Source organism: Urocitellus parryii, chromosome 8 (genome assembly GCF_045843805.1).
Source record: "Urocitellus parryii isolate mUroPar1 chromosome 8, mUroPar1.hap1, whole genome shotgun sequence".
NCBI lineage: Eukaryota > Metazoa > Chordata > Mammalia > Rodentia > Sciuridae > Urocitellus > Urocitellus parryii.
In genome coordinates this window covers 111,843,941-111,865,129 of record NC_135538.1, presented here as the reverse complement: position 1 = coordinate 111,865,129, position 21,189 = coordinate 111,843,941, and the positions used below count along the sequence as shown (strand labels likewise).

General features: G+C 38.6%; 1 protein-coding gene across 1 annotated transcript in view; it reads left to right on the top strand.

Annotated features, from left to right (window-relative positions):
• The window catches only part of Dnah8 (dynein axonemal heavy chain 8), a 286,408-nt gene that overhangs the window by 205,767 nt on the left and 59,452 nt on the right, over nucleotides 1–21,189 (top strand). Inside the window, exons 77-82 of the mRNA XM_077801771.1 lie at nucleotides 623–875; nucleotides 999–1,189; nucleotides 5,598–5,719; nucleotides 6,777–6,895; nucleotides 8,881–9,083; nucleotides 20,745–20,818. Of these exons, the coding sequence (XP_077657897.1) occupies nucleotides 623–875; nucleotides 999–1,189; nucleotides 5,598–5,719; nucleotides 6,777–6,895; nucleotides 8,881–9,083; nucleotides 20,745–20,818 (962 nt within the window). The remainder of the gene's footprint in view (nucleotides 1–622; nucleotides 876–998; nucleotides 1,190–5,597; nucleotides 5,720–6,776; nucleotides 6,896–8,880; nucleotides 9,084–20,744; nucleotides 20,819–21,189) is intronic.

Sequence of the window (21,189 nt, the reverse complement as noted above, 5' to 3'; positions counted from 1 at the left end):
GAGAGTCTCCCCTCAGTAGGTACAAAATATATACCCCAAATCCAAGCCTCCCAGTGAACCACCTCCTTTAGCCACACTCCACCTGCCTCCAGTTCTCACCCAGTTAATCCCATCAGGGAATTAACACACTGATTAGGTTTAAGCTATAACCCAATCAATCTTCTCCAAGCCTTCTTGCATTGTCTCACACGTGAGCTTTTGGGGGACACCTCACATCCAAACTGTAACACCAAGCTTTTGCACCAGCTCACACCCCAAGACAAGTGGGACAGACACTCTGGGGACACTTGGTGAAAAGCCACCCAGATGGAGGGAAAGCATGTCACATAGGGAATGGCTAAAATCCCTGGAGATGCCATTATTGTCTTCAGACATTTGAAAACCTATCAAATGGGTCTTTAGCCTTTTGCAGATTTGTAAGCCGGGTACAGGACAGGCCTTTGGCAGGACTCTGGCGTCAGGTGGTAGTTGACCTTTTGGCATCTTCAGATTCTACTCCCCTGGGACCCTGTGGACTTTGGAGAAGTCCAGGTGGAAACCAGCAGTGGGATTTCAGAAGCGACGCCTCTTGCTTGGAAGCCGTTCCACCTCATGTCTACAGTTTTCCTCCTTTGACTTTTAGGTTCCTTGGTAGACGATGAATCTCTCATTGGTGTCCTCCGAACTACCAAGCAGACAGCGGCTGAAGTGAGTGAAAAGCTGCACGTGGCTGCAGAAACCGAGATCAAGATCAACACAGCCCAGGAGGAGTTCCGGCCCGCGGCCACCCGGGGCAGCATCCTCTACTTCCTCATCACGGAGATGAGCATGGTCAACATCATGTACCAGACGTCGCTGGCCCAGTTCTTGAAGCTCTTTGACCAGTCCATGGCCAGGTCAGTCTTCCCCACCTTTTCCCTGGTGGCTCCAAAGCTGTAACTTCAATTTCTTTGTATCTGTATTTCTTCTCTTTCAGCAATTGATTTTTTGCCTCTTTGATTTTTTGAAATGGACTGCAGGTCTGAGAAGTCGCCACTCCCTCAAAAGAGGATCACCAACATTATCGAGTACCTGACATACGAAGTTTTTACATACTCCGTCAGAGGCCTGTACGAAAACCACAAATTCCTCTTTGTACTCCTCATGACCTTAAAAATTGATCTTCAGAGAGGGACAGTTAAGCACAGAGAGTTTCAGGCTCTCATTAAAGGTAAAGTGTTTGTACTGTGGATGGGTAAAAAGTATTGCTTTTGATGTGTTCTTTGATATTCTCTAAACCCATTTCTGTGATATGGAAGGGAAATTGGGTCCTAATGGAAGTGATGTTCTTTTTTTTAATGTCTTTTTATCTGATTTCCATTAATTTTTCTCTGGTTACTTTGAGATTCAGGTCTGTGCTAATCCTGTGGATTTTAGATATATAATCATGTCCAGTCTGTTCATTGTTGTCCATACTTAGGAGAATAGATTGAAAGACATGCTATGCTGGTGGTGAGTTTTCTAGAGCAAGAGAGCAATTCCCTCAGCCAAGGAGTATCATTATTTTTTAGGCTGTAAAAAGGCATATTTGTATTCCATTTTTGACATTCATTTTGTTCATTGCTTATCTCTATATAAAAGGTATGATTAAGAAGACAAAGGAATGTTATTTTCAGCTGGGTGCAGGGGTACACATCTGTAATCCCAGCTGCTCGGGAGGCTGAGACAGGAGGATTACAAGTTCAAAGCCAGCCTCAGCAAAGCGAGGTGCTTAGCAACTCAGTGGGACCCTGTCTCTAAATAAAATACAAAACAGGGCTGGGGATATGCCTCAGTGGTTGAGTGCCCCTGAGTTCAACCCCTGGTACCAAAAAGAGAAAGAATGATATTTTCAGTTGAATTCAGTTGAACAAGTATTTACTGAGTACTTTATAAACCTGTCATGCTGCTGTTGGAGACACAAGCATAAGCCAGACCTTGTTTTAAAATAAATCATAGACTCATAATGGGGATAAAGTTAGTTTTAGAAAATAACTCTAATGGCCAGGCACAGTGGTACACACCTATAATCCCAGTGGCTGGGGGCTGAGGCAGGATGAATGCAAGTTCAAAGCCAGCCTCAGCAACTTATTGAGACCCTAGGTAACTTAGTCTCAAAATAAAAAATAAAAGGGCTGGGGATGTGGCTCAGTGGTCAAGCACTCCTGGGTTCAATTCCTGGTACCAAAAATAAAAAACAAAAAAAGCCCTCTAAAATAAAGCAGAACAACTTAAGTAATAGAGCTAAGAAACAAAAACAAGGTGTTCAATCAAAAAGGAGGAAAAGATTGCATGTGGTTTGTGTTATTTAAAAAAAAAAAAAAGGCTTTGTGAACAAAAAGTCTACCTCTACAATGATCTGGGGATTATGTGATTGATAATAAACATGTTCCAATCTTTTTCTTGTGTTTTTGGCTCTTTAAATATAATTTGGCATATCATTTTCTGGCTACCCTTACCCTCAAAAAACAAAGTGGCATTTGAGAGGGATCCTGAATTCAGGAGAGGCAGAAATGAGCACAACCCTCCATACTGAGACAGAACAGCGCTGTTGAAACAGCCTGGTTTTGTTGAAATGCCTGGTGGATGGCGGGAAATAGGACTCGACAGGTACATTGGTGGCTTACTGTGGAAAGCACCAATCCTCTAGGAAGGATCCTGTGGACCTAGTAAGAAGCAGGGCCCTTGTGGACTGGGACGTGTCTATCCCTTAAGAAGGTGAGTTGGGCAGATGTGTATGAGATTGGAAAAAAGAGCCTCACTGGAGTCTCCCCAATCTCCCCAACCATGGGACATGCGTTCCTGCCCAGGAGAAAGGCCATGGGAATATAAAGGAAGGAACGCGTATGAGAGATCATGGAGGTGAAATGGAAAGTGGCTGTGTCTGAGAGCTGGGAGAGAGGTCAAGGGTGCTGCAGGGCAAGGGACCGTCTAACTGGAGACAGGTCAAGGCTGGGGCTTGGCAGACAGGATTAGTTGCAATCAGAGGATCTTGTACAGGAACCCAGCCTGTGACCCAGACACATGGAGATGAGGGGGCAACATGCAGATCTGAGGTGTCCCCCAAACCAAGATGAGATCCCACCCTGCCACCCCTCCCCCACCAAGCAAACCCCGCTAGACCAGAGCTATTACCCAGAAAGATCTGGGCTCTTTGAAAGAGGGTGGGAAATCAGAAGATAGAGAAACAGGGCAACACAGGAGGGTCAGAGTTCCTCAGGAGGATTAGATTTGCTACAGAAAAATAAAGAAGACTGCACACCTACACTGGGGTTGGAGCATATTTATGACTTCATTTCATAAAAACTGGAGTGTCAGAACTGGATTGTACAGGGCCAGAAGAGCCTGTGAGAAGAATTTGGATTTAATTTAGTTGGCAATAGGGAGCCATCGATTGTTTTATGAGCAGGGATGTAGCCTGAACAGAGCAGTGCTTTAGGAAGATTAATTTGGAATTGTATGATAGGTTGATTGACAGAAGTACAATCATCTCAGCCGTAAAAAGAGTGTGTTGTTTTATAGACAAAACCAGTTTATTGTAGTTTTAGTTTTGAACTGGCTTACATTTTGATTGAATTGTTTCTTAAAAGATGTTATGGTTCAGTTTCTAAAAAATTTTAAAAATATGGCCCTAAGATCATAGACTTATTTTTTAAAAAATGTTATGAACACAATACTTAAGGGGGAAAACAGTTGTTTATCTTGGAGGCAACATTTGATTTCCCAAGAGTGACCGTCCTTAGGTATCCATTACTTCCTGTTTTCTCCAATATTTGTAAGGTGCCTTTGACTTTCTTTTGCAACTGAGAATATCAGAGCTTTGAAAAATGAAATGGCTTCCAGAGGCAATCCTGCATTACAGAGCAACTGATGTATCCATTTTCCGGGAGTGCTTATTTTAGAAAGATACTGTCTCTCTTTTGTCATAGACCATTAATAAAAAGACCTTGGGGAGCTGCGGGGAGTGCTTTTGCCTTCCAGGTGGGACTGGACCTGGATTTCCCAAAGTGGGGGCAGAGAATATGAATTAATGTCAAAACAGCCACTGAGGATGACATAGCTGAGGTTGTTCTACATTTTCTACATATGTTATTTAATCTCACAGCAATTCATCTGGGGGATTCTATTAGGACATCCATCTGATGAGGCAATCTAGAGAGACTGAGTCGAGTCCCTTGCCCAAATGGAAGCAGCCAGTCAGTGACAGAGCTGGGATATCTGGGAGAGCAGGGTGGGCTGTCATCATCCTGGGTTGGTTCAGATACATGACCTGCTTAAAAATGCCCGGCAGTTTAGTTGGCTTCTTCTGATGTCCCTAAGGTGCGTAGTCTCATGAAAATATTTCTTTGGAAACCACTGAGAAGAAAAAGAGGTGTGTGTCTCTGAGTTAAGAGACGTGGGAACTGTGAAGACTGCAGGGGGCGCTCTCTGAGGGTTGCTTCTCCCATCAGTGATTCTCAAACTGGAACAGAACTTGGTCTTCCCCCTCTGCAGGGGGGTGGAACAGTGAGAGGAAGGGTCACCTACTGTTCTAAAGGTGTTGTGGCCCTCAGAGCCACTGATCCCCAAGTCCTTTGTAGTAGAGCAAAGGGGTCTACAGTTCATATATCTTCTCAGGAAGATGCTAAACAGAAAGAGCAAAGACCAGTAGTCCCCCCCCCACCACCACCTTTTTCTTGGCCCAGGGTTGATATGTGAAGTGGAAGGATTTGCTGGGATTTTAAGGAGGACCACTGGATTTAAAAGTTCCAGAAACACTGTTGTGCATTCATCTGAATTAACATTGGAGCTGGAGTTATGATGTGACATTACTAGAGACATTTAATGGGGGACTTTTAAAATTATAATCCTGTATCTGGTTGGAAAATGACTACCTTAGGTATGGACATTTGACTTGTGATCTGCTTCAAAATATAATCGGATGCCATAACCCAGATCCTCTGCTAGCCTCCAAACTCCATGACAACAGGGACCTTGTCTGGTTTTGTCCACCGTGTCCTCGGTGCCTGGGTCATGCAGATGCATAGTGGGGGTGCTCAATAAACATTTGTTGAATAAGTGATTTGAACATCACTTACCCTCTAAAACAATCCCAAGATATATGAGGTTCTCTTTCCTCCCCAGTTTCCCTCTTTCTCTTCCTCTTTATCCAACTGTTTATCTAATCATCTGTTTAACTTGGTAAGAAATAGTGTTGAATATTCATATTCTGGATGAGTGATGGTTGACTAAGAAATGATCTGTAAAAATCACACATGAAAAGATCCACCAATTCATCAATATAGAAATTTGGTTGTAAAAAAGAAAAAGTGGACAAAGAGGAAAATACCCGTGACCACCTGAGAAAAATTCTTTGCAGGGAAAAAATGACGAAGTGTTGCTGTCATATTTTATAAGATACTATAAATCAGTAAATAAAGCACTGAGATTTCAGGGAAATGTACCCAAAAAAGATAACCACATTTTCCATAATATGATTATTTGCCAATTTTCCCATATTTTATGTAATATGGTTATCTCGCTTTCATTATTTGGAAAATAAATGTCTAAAAATGAAGTACGAGTTCTCCTGACTCATGCTGTCTGACGTTTCCCCCCAGGGGGTGCAGCTCTGGACCTGAAAGCCTGCCCCCCAAAACCATTTCGCTGGATCCTGGACATGACGTGGCTAAATCTCGTAGAGCTGAGTAAACTTCCGCAATTTGCAGAAATTATGAACCAGGTAACAAGGGGCTGGTGAAAAGTACAGGTTTGTGAATCCAAATGCATGCAGGCCATCTTAACTGAGTCCTCCTGATGAGTTCCTTCACCCGCAGGAGTCAAACAACAGTGTGGGCTTGAGGTGCTATGACTGGGAGGGGGCAGTTTGGACAGATGGACCTCAGAGTGGCCTTTTTAACGGGTGCAGGGAACTATCTTTCTTCCTGTGCGGTGGGCATGTGTTATGTTCTTGTTCTCTCTCTCTCTCTCTCTCTCTCTCTCTCTCTCCCTTCTTTCTTACTTATTTTTTGGTACCAGAGATTGAACTCAGAGGTACTTAACCACTGAACCACATCCACAGCCCTTTTTTGAATTTTATTCAGGGTCTCACTGAGTTGCTTAGGGCCTCACTCAGTTTCTGAGGCTGGCTTTGAACTTGTGATCCTCCTTGTCTCAGCCTCCCGAGCCACTGGGATTACAGGCAGCAACATGGGTTGTTTTTATGTGCCTGCTTTAGTTGCTATTATAAGCAGATCAGTGAATAGACCCTGTCATTGTAGAATTGTTTTTTTTTTTTTTTGCATTTTTACTTCTGCCTATAATTGAATAATTGGTGTAGGTTTGAGTTTGAGGTAAATTAAGAGGTGGGCTCCTTTTTAATCATTTGGCATTATATAGAGGGCTGCTACTGTTACCTGGTGGGTGGAGACCAGGGATGCTGCTGAACATTTTATGATAGCCAGGACTGCCCCACAACGAAGAATCATCCCCTCCAAAATAGCAATAATAGCAAAATTGAGGAACCTTGATCTCTATTTCTTCTTGTCCAACCATTTTGTATAATTGGTACATGATCCTAATTCTAGTGAATCGTGTAGAAAAATAATGGGGGAAACTGAAAGGGGGTTAGACCACATTGACATTATTCAGGTCATTGATTCTGATGAAAAATATGATGTGTGTTGTTTTGCCTAAAAAGCGAGGCTCCTGTAAAGAATGCCCCCCAGAGGTGGGTCAGAGCCTCCGGCACAGTCCTGCCACTGGACTTCCTGTCTAACTTCTTGGTTTGTTTCTTTTAGATAGCTCGCAATGAGAAGGGGTGGAAAAGCTGGTTTGATAAAGATTCCCCAGAGGAGGAAATTATCCCTGATGGATATAATGATTCCCTAGACACCTGCCACAAGCTGTTACTTATCAGGTAAGAAGAGGTATTCTTAGACCCAGAAGCATCACTGTCATGTCCTTAAATTACAGATTGTACTTCAGCGAGCTGACTTCACGGTGTCCCCCATGGCTTTTATAAGAAATGCACATGTCTCCAAACTGTGGTTTTGGAAGGCAATTCCCCAAATTCCTTCACCAGCAGAACATATGGGTGATGGTGGCAGGGGGGTGACATGCACAGTTTGACAATGTATTAATGATAGGAAAAAAGAAAACATGAGAAAATAATGATTTTATTATTCACTTTGTTCAATTACTGACAAGTGAATCATTCAGTGTTGAAATGACTTCTTTATAAAAATAAAACTTACAAAGTTATAAGGCAATTAGTTTATACACTGAAATGGAATTCACTTGAGGGAAAAATCCAAGGCTATTATACTATTAGCATGTACAAGTACTATTTTGGCTACTAAAATGGAAGCAAAATTTTGAAATGGAGGTTAAGGAGAGTGTTCCCCTCCCTGCTTACGTTTCACATTTTCTCAACATCTCGTAGCTCCAGGAGACTTTGCAAATTTGAAAAATGTGTGTGTGTGTGTGTGTATGTGTGTGTGTGTGTGTGTGTATGTGTATGACTAGTGAATGAGGTAAAATGGTGGGGTTGTATGCCTGAGCTTGCTGTTGGAAAAAGTTGTTTCCCGGGTATTGTTGTGCTGGTAAGAGTGATCAGAACCACAACAAGTATCACCTCCAAGTCTGCAGAGTATGAAAGGGCTACTTATTTTTGTTGGAACAAATGTGTCTCTTACCTATTATTGGAAAATTAGATTTTTTTTTGTATTTTTTGTTCTTTTTAGATGTATATGATAGTAGAGTGTAGATGACACATTATACAAACATAGAGTGTAACTTATTCTAATTAGGATCACATTCTTCTGCATGTACACAATGGTGAGATTCACTGTGGTGTATTCATATATGAACATAGGAAAGTTGTGTCTGATTCATTCCACTGTCCTTCCTATTCCCATCCCCCTTCCCTACCCTTCATTCCCCTTTTCCAATCCAGTGAACTTCTATTCTTCCTTCCCCCATCTTATTGTGTGTTAGCATCCACATATCAGAGAGAACATTCGGCATTTTGGAGGGGGATTGGCTTATCACTTAGCATGAGTCTCCAAATCCATCCATTTACCAGCAAAAGACATAAACTTACTCTTTTTATGGTTGAATAATATTCAATTGTGTATATATAACACATTTTCTTTATCTATTCATCTGTTGAATGGCATCTAGGTTGATTCCATAGCTTAGCTATTGTGAATTGAGCTGCTGTAAACGTCAATGTGGCTGTGTTACTTTTATACCAAAGGATTTAAAATCAGTACTGTGTTAATTATTTTAAATCCTTTGGATATATACTGAGGAGTGGGATAACTGGGTTAAATGGTGATTCCATTCCAAGTTTTCTGAGGAATCTCCATAATGCTTTCCAAAGTGATTGTGCCAAAAATTAGATCTATCTTAAATGAATAGTATAATTACTATCAAATAAGAATTTTTAGAGCTGGTCTGTGATCTAAAATATCAAATTTCACATGATATTTGTTTGATGTGTCTCTGTGTATAATCTACAATGGTACACAAATGGTATAACATAAATGTTTGCTCATCCACTAACTTTTGACACCTTTGTCCCATGGGTTCTCCCTCTGAGGACCAGGAGCGTCAGAGTGTGTGGCAGGTCGTCCCCCATCACAGGTACACTGGCAGAGGACACTGGTTTTATCATCGCTGCCCAATCCTTGCCAATGCCTGGCACTAAGCCACGTGATTAAATTTGTGTTCATCCAGGGATAGGGAACATTGCCATCCCTTTTACACAGACCTGCAGAAGGGAGAATGAGCTTGTTGTCCTGTGGCTAATTAAATATGTGTTTTTTATGTGCCCAGAATTAAATAGAATAAAAAACGAATACACTGAATTTATTACATCTGACTTGTATTCATTTCTAGGTCCTGGTGCCCAGACCGTACTGTTTTTCAAGCCAGAAAGTACATTGCAGATTCCTTGGAGGAGAAGTACACAGAACCAGTTATCTTGAATCTGGAGAAAACTTGGGAAGAAAGTGACACACGGACACCTCTGATCTGTTTCCTGTCCATGGGCTCCGACCCCACCATTCAAATTGATGCGTTGGCCAAGAAGCTGAAGCTGGGTATGATTAGAGATCTATGAAATCTGGCAAAACTTTGGTATTTTTGCTCTGAATTTTGCCTACTGTAATTTCATAATTGATTCTTAGAAATGTACCTGTAAAATTGATTTGGAGAAAAATATTAAGCTGCTTCTTCTTTCACTTCTTCATGATTTCCAGGGTAAGGATGAGATACAGGTGTCTCTGGGTAGGTAAGAAAACACCTGTACACCAAACTCTGGGTTTTTTGATTTTTTTTTTGTTTGTTTTTCATTTACAATGTAAGCAGATGGCTGTACTGCATCGATAGAAGATTAGCAAGAATCAACACCAGGAGCCGAAGTCTGTGTGATTGCCATGTCTGTATGAAATTACACTCATGGGGATTTTGTCACAAACCGAAAAACTGTAACAATCATTGTGATGTATAGTAATTAGGGATTCATTCATTCACACTTCAGTAATGGTTAGGACAGACCCTGTGCTAGATTTCAGGAGAGGAGACAGGGGCCTGAGGCAGCTGGGACAGGCAGACATGTAAACGCTATCGTGGATGATATGACATCTGCTGAAACTAGAATTTCCTGAAGATGGCTGATTGCAGGATGCACATCTCCTTGGATCACCTGGGAAAGCATCACATTGTTGATATTTTGAAAAAAAAAATGATTTTAAAAAAGTTTAAGAAACTTGCCAGTGAAACAGTGGGAGACAGGAGGAAAATCGTCCAGGAAGAGGAGGCAGAGCAAGCAGTGATAATTGTCTTGAGTTGTGGTGGAATCAGCAGGACTAAACACAGGGACCCACAAGAACATCTTGATAGGCCTGAGCCATCCTATAAGAGGGACTTCTGACTCCTTCTCTTCAGACTCTGAAAATCTGATGATTGTTGGCATCACCATTCAGAACCTTCCAGATTTCCATCTCAGTAACTACACTTGTAGAATTCATTTATTCTAATCTTTTTCAAGATTGTAAAAATGATTGATTATGAGCCACCAAAACCTAGCCTTTGGAATAGAACTTATGTTGAATTTGTTATTTAGTCAATGAGCACAGAATAGGAAATTGATTCAGTCATGTCCAGGCTCTGGCCACATGTCCCTCTGCATTAAAGCATTAGTTTATGGCAGCATGGTCAGCATTCACTTCCCCTTACTCATATTGACTCTTCTCTGTTCATTGTTGGCGAACTGTTCTGTGTTCTATGTGGATCTGTTCAGATGGGTCCTTTCTTCTGTTGGAACACTGGTGCTCAATGCAAAGTGCTTCCAAGTTCTACTGGCAGTTGTTCATTAGGCATCTTTAATGTAGGTTCTTTTGCTCTGGGATTTACTATAGCACACCAGCTGTCTGAATTGGATTGTGCGATGCCTCTTGTAGCCCTCTAGTTTGCAACTCTGTTGGCTCTAACTCTCTGTGGATCTTTACCCAGCTGCTTCTATGCCCAACTTCTCTCTGCAAATATGTGCCCCCTTTTTTTCCCTCTGTTGCTGCAAACTGTTCTCTTCTGTGTAGCAGAACTCATGGCCTCTGGTGTCTTGTAGGCTTTACTGCTTATATGCTCATCATATTTAATATTATCAGGGAAGCTCCCCTTACTCTCTTGGTCCCAAGTCTCAATATCCAGGGAAGGAACTCATTGGCTTAGCTTTGGTCTTGTGCTTCTTTCTGGGCCAATCAGTGAACTGTTGCTGTAGAGACAGGTTCATAGCAGAAACTATATGGAGCTAGGGTGGTGGACACTTCTTAGGGAGGAACTCAGCGGCTGCAAGAAGCAAGTGTTCCGCTAGAGTTGCTATTTCGATGTTACCTTGAAATAATGCTGTTGTCTGGGACAATATTTTAAGAATGGAATCAAGAAATTCAAAGTCTCCTTTGGAAGAAGTTCCAACTAGGACATTAAACAAATATAGCAAATCAGACTTGTGCTGTCACCTTTTGTGTCACAATGCTGTTTTGCTTGGCAATTTGGTGATTTCCATTGCTTGGTACTACATTGATGTTTACAGAAAAAGTTCAGGCTTCTCTTGGCTACTTTGTAGACTACTGAAACAAAGCAGATTTAATTTGAATACTTGGGAGACAATGAATTTTATAAAGAACTCTATTGTCCAATCATTTTCAGCAATGTTAGGAGGTCTCATGCTATTTGCTGCTTTGGGTTAAAAGTTCCAAAGATAACTGTTAAAATGAAACTATCATACGGACAAAATAACATATTAACCTAGTCTCAACTGTTAACATTTTAGTAGGTAAGCATAGAACACTCAAGGTGAGTAAGACTGCAGGATCTGGAAACCCAACTCCCCTGTTTGGCAGCTGGGGAAACCAAGGCCTTGAGGAAAGGGCCAGAGCTAGCTGGTGACAGATCTGAGGCAGGACTTGCCTCAGGATTCAGAGTCCTACTTTGGTGGTCTCGGTGACCTTTCTCTTTCATTCCCTCTCACTTATTTTGTTGGATGAATTAACCAGTTATCTGACATACTTGAGGATAGGACAGAAACAAGTAAGTTTTTCTAGGAAAAGAGGAGGAGGAAAACTTCTGATTATGACTCTCAGGTGCTGGTCAGGCTTTGTAGCGAGGGTGTCAGAGTAGATAATTCCACACAAAGCTGGTGCATTTGGCATGAGAGCCCTACTGGGAGTCCAGATGAGGGAGAAAGGGCCTCCCAGAGAGAAGATGCATTTGAATTTGGTTTGAAAACAGTATAAACTCACAAGAATACAAATTAGGAATTGGAAATATGTATAACAACATGTGCAGATTCTACATGTTTAATTTTTTTTATTTTAATGTTTACAATGTTCAAACATGAACATTTTGAATAATAAGAGAATGGTATGATTATCATAAGTTAGAAAATCTCAAAATAACAAGTTTATAGAAAGATAAAAATTTACAAAATTTTCTCTGAGAAGGTAGAAAACCCTGAGTAGACTAATAATCAAGGCTAGAAAAATTAGAAGTTTTAAAAGTATGACCACAGCTTGGGGGTTGGGGTTGTGGCTCAGTGGTAGAGTGCTTGCCTAGCATGGGTAAGGCACTGGGTTTGATCCTCAACACTGTATATAAATAAATTAAACAAAGGTCTGCTAACAATTAAAAAAATTATGACTGTAGCAAATTCTCTCTTGGCTTGAATAACTTTTTGATAAGACCTAAAACTTTTAAGGACTTTCACATATAATATTTTCTTCTGGAAAATACAAAAAGAGGATATGTGATATGTTTTCCCCTTTATTAGCATTAATTATCTTGACATCACAACATCAAGCAAGATAGTAATTGCATAGAGGAAAGAAAACCACAGATTGATTCCATTTATCAAAATATAAATGTTAGGGCTGAGGTTGTGGCTCAGTGGTATAGAGCTTGCCTAGCATATGTGAGGCACTGGGTTCAATTCTCAGCATCACATATAAATAAATGAATAAAATAAACATCCATCAACAACTTAAAAATATATATATATTCATATATATATGTAAAAATATTAACTACAAGCAAGAATAATTCAGTGGGACATTAAAAATAACATGCAGATTACATATAGCGGGGAACCAGTTAGGATCTCTGCAGATTTCTCAACCCAGACCCTCAAAGCCAGAAGATGCTGGAATAATATATATACCAAGCTATGAAAGAAAATGAATGCCAACCAAGAATCTTACAGCAAAGTTAAGCTTTAGATTTGATGAGGAAATAAAAACCTTTCATGATGAACAAAAGTTAAAAGAATTCACAACTAGAAAGCCTGCACTATAGAACATCCTCAGCAAAATACTCCATAAGGAGGAAATGAAAAAACGACAATGAAAATCAGCAAAGGGAGGAACTACACTAAAGGAAAAGCCAATCAAAGGAGAAACCAAGTCAAGCTAAAAACCAAAAATAAACAAAAATGACCAGGAGTACAAACCATGTCTCAATAATAACCCTGAATGTTAATGGCCTAAACTCATCAATCAAAAGATATAGACTGGCAGAATGGATTTTAAAAAAGACCCAACAATATGCTGCCTTCAAAAGTCTTTTATCATACGAAAAGACATCCACAGACTGAAGGTGAAAAGTTGGGAAAAAACATACCACCCACATGGACTGTAAAATAAGCAGGGATTTCCATCCTCATATCAAATAAAGTAGACTTCAAGCCAAAGTTAGTCAAAGGGGATAAAGAAGGACATTTCACACTGCTTAAAAGAAACATACATTAACAAGACATAACAATTATAAATATATATGCCTCAAACAATGGAGTATCTACATTCATCAAACAAATTCTTCTCAATTTCAAGAGTTAATAGACCACAAAAGAGTAATACTGGGTGACTTTAACAAACTTTTATATCACTGGACAGATCTTCCAAAGAAAAACTAAATAAATAAACTATAGAACTCAATAATACTTAGACTTAACAGACATATATAGAATATTTCATCCATCAGTGAGTGAATACACTTTCTTCTCAGCAGCACATGGATCCTTCTCTAAAATAGACCGTATATTATGCCACAAAGTAACTCTTAGCAAACAAAAAAAGCATGGTAGTATCTCTACTTATCAGATCATAATATAATGAAATCAGAAATCAATGATAAAATAAAAAACAGAAGCTACTCCAAAACCTGGAGACTACATAATATGCTATTGACTGAACAATGGATGGCAGAAGACATCAGAGAGGAGATTAAAAGGTTCTTAGAGGTGAATGTGAACACTGATACAACACATCAAATTTTCTGGGACACTATGAAGGCAGTACTAAGAAGAAAGTTCATTCCTTAAAAGAAGAAAAAGTCAACAAATAAATGACCTAATATTTCATCTCAAAGCCCTAGAAAAAGAAGAACAAATCAACACCAAAGCAGCAGAAGACAGGAAATAATTAAAATCAATTTTTTCAATTGCTTCTTTTGAAAAAATTGACAAAATGAAATCTTGTTCTTTGAAAAAAATTAAATTGATAAAACCTTAGCCATGCTAACAAAGAGGAGGGAGAAAACTCAAATTACTAAAAGCCATGATGAAAAAGGAAATCTCATGACAAACACTACTGAAATACAGAAGATAATTTAGAAACTATTTTGAAAATTTATATTCCAATAAAATAGAAAATATTGAAGACATTGACAAATTTCTAGAGTCATATGGTTTACCCAAACTGAATCAGGATGATATACACAAGTTAAGTAGATCAATTTCAAGCAATGAAATAGAAGACTCCATCAAAAGCCTACCAACCAAGAAAAGCCCAGGACAGCTGAGTTCTACAAGACCTTAAAAGAAGAACTAATACCAATACTCCTCAAATTATTCCATGAAACAGACAAAGAGGGAACCCTTCCAAACTCATTCTATGAGGCCAGTATGACCCTGATTCCATAACCAGGCAAAGACACACCAAGGAAAGAAAACTTCAGACCAATATCTCCAATGAACATAGATGCAAAAATTCTCAATAAAATTCTGGAAAATAAAATACAAAAACATATTTAAAATATAGTGCACCATGATCAAGTGGGGTTCATCCCAGGGATGCAAGGCTGGTTCAACATACAGAAATCAATAAATGTAATACATCACATCAGTAGACTTAAAGACAAGAATTATGATCATCTCAATAGATGCAGAAAAAGCAATCAACAAAATGCAGCACTTCTTCATGTTCAAAATACTAGAAAAACTAGGGATAAGAGGAACATATCTCAACATTGCAAAATCTATTTATGCTAAGCCCAAGGCCAACATCATTCTAAATGGAGAAAAATTATTTCCTCTAAAAACCGAAACAAGACAGGGATGCCCTCTTTCACCACTTCTATTTAACAGACCTTGAAACTCTAGCCAGAGCAATTAGATGAAAGAATTTAAAGAGATTTGAATAGGAAAAGAAGAACTCAAACAATCACTATTTGTTGATGACATGATTCTATACTTAGAGGATCCAAAAAATTCTACCAGAAAACTTCCAGAACTGAAAAATGAATTCAGTAAAGTAGCAGATATAAAATAAATACCCATAAATCAAATGCATTTCTGTACATCAGTGATGAATCCTCTGAAAGAGAAATGAGGAAAGCTACCCCATTTCCAGTAGCCTCAAAAAATTAAAATACTTGGAGCTGGGCTTAGTGGCACACACCTATAATCTCAGCAACAAGGGAGGCTAAAAAGGAAGATCTCAAGTTCAAAGCCAGCCTCAGCAATGATGAGGTGCTAAGCAACTCAGTGAGACCCCATCTCTAAATAAAATACAAAATAGGGCTGGGGATGTGGCTCAGTGGCTGACTGCCTCTGGGTTCAATCCCTGGTGCCCCCCTCACACTTAAATAATAAATAAATAAAAATAAAATACTTGGGAATCAACCTAACAAAAGAGGTGAAAGACCTCTACAAAATGAAAACTATAAAATGCTAAAGAATAAATTAAAAGAAGACCCTAGAAGATGGAAGAATATCCCTTGTTCTTGGATATGCAGAATTAATATTGTCAAAATGACCATACTACCAAAAGCCCTATACAGATTTAATGCAATTCCAATAAAAATCCCAGTAACATTCTCATAGAAATAGAAAACGCAGTGATGAAATTCATCTGGAAAAATAAGAGACCCAGAATAGCCAAAGCAAGAAGAGGGAAGCAGGTGGCATCACAACACCAGACCTTAAACTATACTACGGAGCAATAGTAACACAACAGCATGGTATTGGCACCAAAATACACATGTAGACCAATGGTACAGAATAGAGGATACAGAGACAAACCCACATAAATACAGTCATCTCATACCAGACAAAGGCACCAAAACATATATTGGAGAAAAGAAGCTTCTTCAACAAATTTCTCTAGCAATTAGAGAAATGCTGGCTAAACTGGAAATCCATTTTCAGCAAAATGAAAGTAAGTCCTTATTTCTCACCGTGCACAAAACTCAACTCAAAGTGGGTCAAGGACCTGAGAATTAGACCATAGACCCTGCTTCTAATAGAAGAAAAAGTAGGCTGCATCATGTTGTACTAGGCTCCAACTTCCTTATTAAGACTCCTATATCACAGGAAATGAAATCAAGAATCAATAAATTGGATGGATTCAAACTGAGAAGCTTCTTCTCAGCAAAAGAAACAATCAGTGAGGTGAAGAGAGAGCCTACAGAATGGGAACAAATTTTTACCACATGCACATCAGATAGATAATATCTAATATCCAGGATATATAAAGAACTCAAAAATCTTAACACCAAAAAACTCCAAATAACCCAATCAATAAAATGGGCTAAGGAACTGAGTAGACACTTCTCAGAAGAAGATATACAATCGATCAACAAGTATATGAAAAAAATGTTCAATGTCTCTAGCAATTAGAGAAATACAAATCAAATCATCTCACTCCAGTCAGAATGGCAGTTATCAAGAATACAAGCAACAATAAGTGTTGGTGAGGATGTGGGGGAAAAGACACTCATACATTGCTGGTGGGACTGCTAATTGGTGCAACCAATTTGGAAAGCAGTATGGAGAATCCTTGGAAAACTTGGAATGGAACAACCATTTGACTAGCTATCCCACTCCTCAGGCTATACTCAAAGGACTTAAAAATAGCATACTACAGGAATGCAGCCACATCAATGTTTATAGCAGCACAATTCACAATAGCTAAATTGTAGAACCAACATAAATGCCCTTTAATAGATGAATGGATAAAGAAACTGTGGTTTATGTACACAATGGAATATTACTCAGCTAAAAGGGAATAAAATCATGGTATTTGCATGGATGGAACTGGAGAATATCATGCTAAGTGAAGAAAGCCAATCCCCCAAAACCAAAGACTGAATGTTTTCTCTGACAACTGGATATTGATCCATAATGGGCTGTGGGAGCATGGGAGGAATAGAGGAACTTTGGCTAGGGCAAAGGGGAGGAAGGGAAAGGAGGGGGTACGGGGGTAGGAAAGATGAGATGGATATCATGACCCTAGGTACATATATGATGACACAAATGGTGTGATTCTATTTTGTATACAACCAGAGAAATGAAAAACTGTGCTCCATTTGTGTACTATGAATTGAAATGCATTCTGCTGTTATGTATAACTATTTAGAACAAATAAAAGAAATAATAACATGCAATGACAATCTGTTTTGAACTAAGTGGGAATGCATTGTAAATATGAGAAAGATTCTGGAGTAAGAAATTTCATCATGGGCTGGGATGTAACTCAGTGGTAGAGTTCTTGCCTAGCATGCACAAAGTCCTGGATCCCATTCCCAGCACTGAGAAGAAAGGAGGAGGAGGAGGAGAAGGAGGAGAGAGGAAATTTCATCACAATGAAAAATGACTTTTCCTTAAGCTATAATATTACTTGATAGATGCTTTAAATTTATTTTATAAAAGTTCCACATTTTATATGTGACTTTTGAAAAGAAGGAACACAAAAATTTTACTGATGTGATGATAAATGGGTACTGCAAGCCTACGCGCTCTCCCTGTGGTGAATGACTTGAGACATAACCATGAAAGTCAGGCATAAGATAAGATGTCTATTCTTGCCAATGTTATTTAGCATCAATGTGAAAGATATAGCTAATGTATTGTAAGAATAATAAATAACAGCTGTAACTACTGGGAAGGAGGAACAAAAACCATCATTATTCTCAGACAATGTAATTGTCTAACTAAGAAACACAAATGAATCAACAAAAAGACTATTAGACTTAATAGGGTAGTTCAGTAAGGTGACTTGTCACAAAATAAATACATATAAAAAAATCAATGATGCTTTCTTGTAAAATAAAATGTAAAAATCCTATTAACTATAGCAATAAAAATAAAATGGAGAAATAATTTTTAAAATACCCATTTGAAGAAAACTATAAAACTTTCTTAGTGACATAAAAGTTAGTTTAAAAAATAGAGGGTTCAACCACATTCCCAGAACAAAGATTCAATATTGTAAAGATGTCAATATACTGTAGATTAGTCTATAGATTGAATGCAAGTCTAATTGAAATTCAAACAGCACCTTCCCCTCTAATTGAACAGCAGGGAGATCTTTGATCACCTAAAACTATAAACAGGCAAGATGAGCCAAGAAATCTTGAAAAGACAAAGAAGCCAGCATGGCCAGATTCTAAAAGTTTTATCAAATGGCAATAAGTAAGCAGTGTGTAACTGGCTCAGGGTAGATACACAAATCAGCAGAGCAAAATGAAAGCCTTCAAATTAGACTAATATGTAGGATAGTTTAGTATAGATTCACCTTTCAAGTCAGCAGAGGAAAAAGGATTAGCCAACAAGCAGCATGGATAGAGCAGGCTAATGTTAGAAAAAAATAATCATTTTACATATTGAACTCCAGAGTAAATTGTAGGCTGATTAGGATATTAAGTGCTTTAGATTATGCTATAAAAGAAGAAAAAGAATATATGAATTATTTACATAATGTTGACTTCTAAAATTTCCTTAATCATAATACCAGAGTCCCAAACCAGATAAATGATGTAGATAACATGAGTGGATTAAGTTTGTAAACCTCTCTATGCCAAAAGCACCACAAATAAGAACACAAGCGAGAATGGGAATGTGGTCTAGGAATTATAGCTCCCCATGTCAGTGGGAGACACTTATTTATCCCTATCACAAGTCTTTAGAAAGTTTGCATATTTTGTGCACACTCTTCCACATGCATTAAATCCTCCTAAGGACATGAGAGACACGCATAATGATTTATATTAAAAGGTGTTTGACCTCATACCATTAATAATATTGAAAAATGTTAAATATTCTAAATATATGAAAGGAGAGCGGTTGAATGAACAAGGATGCTTCATCATGATTGGACGCTGTTCTGGTGTTAGAAACTATTTTCCAATAATATTTAATGGTAATGACATATTTATAACACACTGTTAAAAGTAAGATATAAACTCTATGTAATGTATATGCAATGTGTAGACATAGATTACATATAAAATATATGTATAAAACTTTTCAAATCAATACGTCTATAATCTCTTGTTCAAAACTCTTGGGGCCAAATGTGTTTCAGAAAGCAGAATTTTCCAGCTCTTAGAAAGGGAATATTAATATTATATATTTCAGATAAAAGCATAAATATTTAGAAAGGGAAAAGTGAAGGTGATACATAGGCTCACATCAGTTCAGGTCAGCTTTTGCCACCAAAATGATTTTGTGACAAAACTTCCAGTTTGCAAAGGTCTTTGAATTTTGAAATGAAGGGGATTGTGCATTAAAGGACTACAATGAAGAATACTGCTGATTTTTATTTCCTTCTTTATATTCTCCTGACTTTCCAAGCCTTTCACTGTGAACATATATTACTTGCATAGAAATGAAAAGTCAAAAAAAAAAAAAGAAAAGAAAAGAAAGAGAAAATATAATCAGAGACTATGCAGCCTTCCCTGTCTGTCTTTTTTAATTAGCATAATGTTTTCAAGGCTCATCCACATTGTAGTATGTGTCACGGCTCCGTTCCTTTTCATGGCTGATTAATAGGCCAATGTACGTGTGGATCACATTTTCTTTATCCATTCATCAGTAAGTGAGCATTTGAATTATTTCCACTTTTTGGCCAGTATGAATAATGCTGCTTGAACCCTCATGTCCAAGTTTTTGTGTGTGCAAAAATGTTCAGGTTTTGGGGGTGCATCCTTTAGAGTACACTTGCTGGGTCATATGGTCACCCTATTTTTTGCTTTTTGAAATGCTGCTGGATAGTTCTTCAAAGTAGCTACATTACATACTCACTAGCAAGATAGATATTATAAATTTTCCAGATCCTTACCAGCACTTGCTATTCCCTGCCTCCCTTTTATTTATTTATTTTTATTTATGTTGAATATCTTTTCATGTGCTGATGGGCCATTTTTGTATCTTCTTTGGAGAATTGTCTAGTCAAATCCTCAGCCCATTTTTGAATTGGGTTGTTAGACTCTTTCTGTTGAGTTTTAAGAGTCCTTTGTAGATTCTGGGTACCCTTATCAGACATATGATTTGTAAGAATTTTCTCCCATTTCCTGGGCTGCTCTTTGATAAGGTCCACGGAGGCACAAAAATTTCGAATTTTGATCGAGTCCAGTTTCTCTTTTGATGCCTGTTTTAAGTGTTGTATTTAGAAAAACTTTTCATCCAATCCAGGGTCACAAAGACTTATTCCTGTATTTTCTTCTAAAGATTTTATAGTTTTATTAGTGTTTAAATTGGCATCTCTGATGCACTTTGCTTTAATTTTTGTATATGTTGTGCTGTGACGGTCAAATTTCATTCTTTTGCAAGGTCATATCAGGTTTCCTAGCAACATTTGTTAAAAATACTGTCCTTTCCCATAACTGAAAGGTCTTGAGTATTTATTTCTGGACTCTCAACTCTATTTCATTACACACACACACACACACACACACGTGTGTGTGTGCACATAGGCACATGAACACACTTGTGCTTGCTCTCCTCACACCCACCATTTCCAGGTGGTGTCTCCAGTTCTCTGCTCTGTGCATTTCCTCTAATCAACACAACCCAAGGCCAAGCCTATTTGAATAGCAGAGCCTTTTCCTAGAAGTGATAGAGGGAGGGAGACTGTGGCCATTCAGAAATTAATTTTTCAACCCAATTCTGTATATAATTTACATTGTGTGCACCTTCCCTTATATTACAGAGTGTAGAACTATCTCAATGGGGCAAGGACAAGAAATACATGCTCGGAAGCTTGTCCAGATGTCAATGCAGCAGGTATGTAACAGGGACTACTATTGCAGCCTCTTTGCTGTTTGCCTCTGTCCATCTGGTCTACAGAGGTGGAGAGCATCATTCCTGTGGTGCTCAACACTTATTTTTGATTTATGCATTTATATGAATTTTATTGTAAATTTTAACCTCAAGCTAGTTTCCTCCTGACAGTTCATGGAAAGCTTGTTCCATTTATTTATTTGGGTAATGGGGATTGATTGAACTCAGGGGCACTCAACCACTGAGCCACATCCCCAGCCCTATTTTGTATTTTATTTAGAGACAGAGTCTCATTGAGTTGGTTAGTGCATCGCTGTTGCTGAGGCTGGCTTTGAACCTCCATCCTCCTATCTCAGCCTCCTAAGCTGCTGGGA